The sequence below is a fragment of the Cynara cardunculus genome (assembly GCF_001531365.2).
Source record: "Cynara cardunculus var. scolymus isolate 2C chromosome LG 17, CcrdV1, whole genome shotgun sequence".
NCBI classification, from domain to species: Eukaryota; Viridiplantae; Streptophyta; class Magnoliopsida; order Asterales; family Asteraceae; genus Cynara; species Cynara cardunculus.
Genome location: NC_037544.1, coordinates 30,856,655 through 30,861,364, shown reverse-complemented (window position 1 = coordinate 30,861,364; position 4,710 = coordinate 30,856,655). Strand labels below are relative to the sequence as shown.

The 4,710-nt window shown below is 34.0% G+C and overlaps 1 protein-coding gene across 1 annotated transcript; it reads left to right on the top strand.

Annotated features, from left to right (window-relative positions):
• Positions 1–1,262: 1,262 nt before the first annotated feature.
• On the top strand, positions 1,263–2,310 carry LOC112499975. The gene is made up of 4 exons (XM_025103236.1): positions 1,263–1,361; positions 1,549–1,697; positions 1,802–1,895; positions 2,239–2,310. Exons 1-4 carry the CDS (start codon positions 1,263–1,265, stop codon positions 2,308–2,310), a joined length of 414 nt encoding a protein of 137 aa, XP_024959004.1.
• Positions 2,311–4,710: the final 2,400 nt, after the last annotated feature.

Here is a 4,710-nt window from a genome sequence, read left to right as displayed (position 1 = left end):
CGTTTGGTGGTCGATCGAAGATGTAACACAGTGGTATCACTATGCATCTTATATATGATTAGGTATCACAATGTATCTTTTGTTTAACAGAGTCAATATTTTTAGGTATCACAATGTATCTTTTGTTTAACAGAGTCAATATTTTTAGGTATCATAATGGTATCACCGGAGGACGGTGGCCGGAGGCCGGAGAACGGTGGCCGGAGAGAGAGGAGAGTTTAAAATATCAAAAATATCCTTGCATTAAGATTTTAATTTAAAATTACCAAATTTATAAATTTCTTAATTTATCTATTGATTTGTGGTTAATATTGGTTCTCACAGTTACCACAAACAACTCAGTTCTCCCTTGAATAGACCCATATATATATGTATATATGGAAGAGTTTAAACGAGAATACCTTCATTTTACGATAATGCAGTAACACCGTTTTAGTACAGACAATCACATGTGATTTTTTATTCTATCATATATGATGCAAATGTGATACTAAATCAGAGGTAACAACTTTTGGCCGGATCTTGGTTGGGGGTTAAGTCGTCCTTACACCACTAAGCCCCCTCTCATGTATTATCAACACATGTGATAAGGGTGTTTTTGATGTGCTACTATAATCCATCACATGTGTTACTAAATCATATACACAGACGACCTTTGATGTGATCTAAGTCACATGACACGTCGTGTGCACATCACCAAGGCCCCTCACGTGTATTAACACATGATAAGAGTGTTCTCGCGTTTTTGTAAAACGAAGATGTTCTCATTTTAACCTCCATATATATACATATATATATATATATATATATATATATGTATATATATATATATATACATCAATACTACATATATAACCATTTAGATCATTGTCTTAAATACAAGTTACCAAGCATATGGTACAATGGTTTTATGCACCAAATTCAAAAATCTCTTAAAGACAAGTCATAAAACATATGGTACAACATTTTTATGCATGAAGCCTTCTTGATGCCATTAATTCTATTCATGGTAACTCTTCAAATACCTTTTATCAAGATTAAGTTCCCAACTTACTTTTTTGATGGTACAAATTATTGATGCATTTCAAATTCAAAATTCAAATTCAAATCTTCACTTTCTTCAACTTTTACTTTCYCATTTYAAATTCAAAATTCAAAATCAAAGATTCAAACATATCACCCTCTCTTTTCTTCCATATTTCAACACCGAGTCGAAAGAGAGTTTGAAGAACAGCAGGAGGCGGCTTCCGATTTGAAGAAGAATGTGTCCCGCTGATTCAGAAACATTTTCCGACCATGAGCCACCARCAACCACGAACGCACGAACCACCGGCGATTTGGAGTTCGATTTCATATATGGAGTTCGATTTCTGATTTTCTTTCAACAAAAGCTTTGGAGTTGAGTTCAATTTCATCGTGCTAAACAACAGGAGGTTTGATTTCTTCTTTTGTTGTTCACTCATATTAGAATTGTAAATCGTGATTGCAAAGGATTCATCAACTAGAGTTTGGATTTGATTTTGATTTGCTTTAAATTTGGATTCACAGATTAGGGTTCTCCAAGGCGACGATTCAGGCCCCAAAGCGACGATTCATAACTCTAGGGTTTATAAACGATCGGTCCTCTCGATCCTCAGGCTCCTCTCGCTCATCGTTTCCACAATCGATTCATCGTTTCTCTACCTATTTCATTCAAGGTAATAATTATTATTCCTCCAATACGGTTGTTCTTCATCTTCCCCTCTTCTTCAAGTTCTTACTATGTGTTAATCTTTCTTCTCCATTTTCACTTCTGGGTTAGGGTTAATTGTGTTTCCATCGAAGATTTGTTGATCTTCAAGCTTTTGACTTCTCTACTGGAAGAGATTCAAGCTTCTATGGATCTCCACATTGAGGTAATTTGTTTTCTATTTGTATCAGTTTGATTTTACCCTAATCATGTTTCTTGAAAGTYTTGGCTTTTTAGTTGATTTTCATTTATTTCAATTTTCACAATTGACTTCGATCAGGTTTCATTATTGTCTTTCTTTCATTATTGTCCAGAATCTTTTCAATATCCTCCGTCTCCAAAATCTCCTAGATGGAAACATATGAACATAAGTAGAATTTGTAGATACCTGGATGGAAATTTGAAAATAAGCCTTGTTAACTGAATTTATTTTATTGGTTCTTAGGTTTATGATGCCTTTACATAAGCCCTTTTCTTTCTACTTCAAAAGTTTGTGAAATGTTATGTAGACTGCAGGTGCAATTGGAGGAGTTGTTGCATCTCTTGTGCGGGTTCCAACATTGGTACAAAGATTTTCTTGAACATTTCCTTATTTTATGTACTGCTTTGCTAGGGTCTATGTACCTCCTTCAGCCTTTTACTTCAATCTTTCACACAGGTTGTGAAGCAAAGAATGCTGACTTGTCAATTTGCTTCGGCTCCTGATGYTGTCCGACTTATTGTTTCCAAGGAGGGTTTTAAAGGACTTATATGCGGTATGAATCTTTGTTGGAAGCTTATGGGCATATGCACAATATATTCTTGTAACTAAAGTTCTGTTATACCTTTCTTGAATTGTATCATTAGACACTTCCTTCTCACATAAAAATTGCGTAGTTTGACTATTTGTCAAAAATTTGAAATATCATTCAATCAAATAAAGAAAMTTTTGTAGACTCAAATCATTCAATCAAACTTGTAACCTTTTTGAAAAGAAAATGTTGCAGTTTTCATMATCATGAAAAGGAAACGTTGCAATTTTCATGTATGGTGGAACTGTTATCGATTTTGCATCCCTTGGTAACTTGTTTGCAGCATATTTATATGAGTTCTAACCTTCACACGCAAATGACTCTAGGGGTATGGATAGGGCTGTAAYGAACTGAATGTTCAGCGAACCGTTCGTGAACCGTTCGGTGGGAAGTTCGTTTATTTAAAAAATGAATATACATGAACAATCTTTTTTGTTCATTAAATTAAATGAACGAACATGAACAAGAGTACCGTTCGTYCMTTTACCGTTCGTTCACGWTCGTTTATATTCGTTTGTTTGTGTTCGTTTATATATTTAGATTAATATATAATCTTTTGTTTATTTATTTTGAATTCAAATAATATTTATTTATGTTCATTTAGCCCGTTCATTTATGTTCGTTTAGGCCGTTCGTTTACGTTTGTTTAGAATGTTAACGAACGAACATAAACGAACACGAACACAAAGATTTTCGTTTGTTTACCGTTCGTGTTTGTTCATTTGTTCGGTTAAGTTAAAGAACGAACATGAACAAGCCTCCGTTCGTGTTCGTTCGTTTACAACTCTAGATATGGATCTTTACATCTACGAGATTTACATTTTGATGCTATCCAGTTCTGTGTATATGAGCTACTTCGGATTGGCTATAAGTTTGCTGTGAGTATTTCTGTCTTATGAAGCTCAAATGCATATTTACTATCCTTGATTTGCTTCATAGAATATGATGGGTTTTTTATATTTATTGGAATCCACTCATTGTTAATCGAGGATTTGAAACATGTCAAGATTATGAAATCAACTASATTACTAAATTGTTATACATAATTGTACATTTTTTTGGATTGTAGAGACCTCAATGATCCCGAGAATGCTGCAATTGGTGCTTTTGCTGGTGACTATATGCTTCACTCCTTTTTTCTCATGCTTATCAAGAGTGTCATGTTTTATCACAGCTCTTGTGATCAACCATTACATTTTCGTAAAGGTTCATGCTTTTAACTATATGTTGAGGAGACACTGAAGAAAACAGCTGACTTAACTATTGCGTGCCACAATATGTAATTTATTTAAGAGAGAAAAGATGTGCAGAAGAACCCATCCATGCCTGATGTAGTGTGTTTGTGGGTGAATGAGCATGTAGTAATAAAWTTTTCCCTACTAAATAAGWCTGCTGCCCAACCCACATTGTTTTGTGGGTTCATAAACAATAGAGCGATTAACTTCTCCTGCCATTGTACTTGATTTTTGACACAAACTTTTTGTTTTTTGCAAAAATAAGCAAACCAAATGTATCCAGTGGGAAYTGATTAATCTAGCCAAGCCAAAAAGTATTATTTTTGGTCAATAAGAATTGCACTTCCATCATACATATATATAATACACTCTTATTTGAAACTTGTAATCACATTGTTTCATAAATGTGTAGACTGTTTGTGAAATGTCTAAAATGCCCACTACTAATATGACAGAATGTGCTGGTTGTAGTGAATACAATGGGAAAATAGGTAACTTTCTTGAATAGGAAGTTGTCAAATACCGAAATCTTTTCRTTTGAACTTAACTTTATTCAATTGCTCATCTCGTTACATCAATTATGTTTTMTRTTTTTCTGCAGGTGCCCTKACTGGAGATAACGACTTCCCTCGATGTAATAAAAACTAGGCTGATGATTAAGGGATCAACAAACTAGTATAAAGGGATAGCCGATTGTGTTCAGACAATTTTGAGAGGTTGAATGCTCTGAATGCGGCAGCTGTTGGYGCAGATGATGAATGAAAACATGTTTGATTTTGAATTATTCGAAAAGGAAGTTGAAAATAGTTCAGTTTTGCATGCTTTGATGATTTTTTTAGAATGAGGGTGGAGATATTTGGAAACATAGTCGATTATCATCAATATAATGTTGGAATTGCCTTTATAATTTTTCATTTTCATTTTCATTTCTGGGGATGATGCTGTCTTTTTTTTG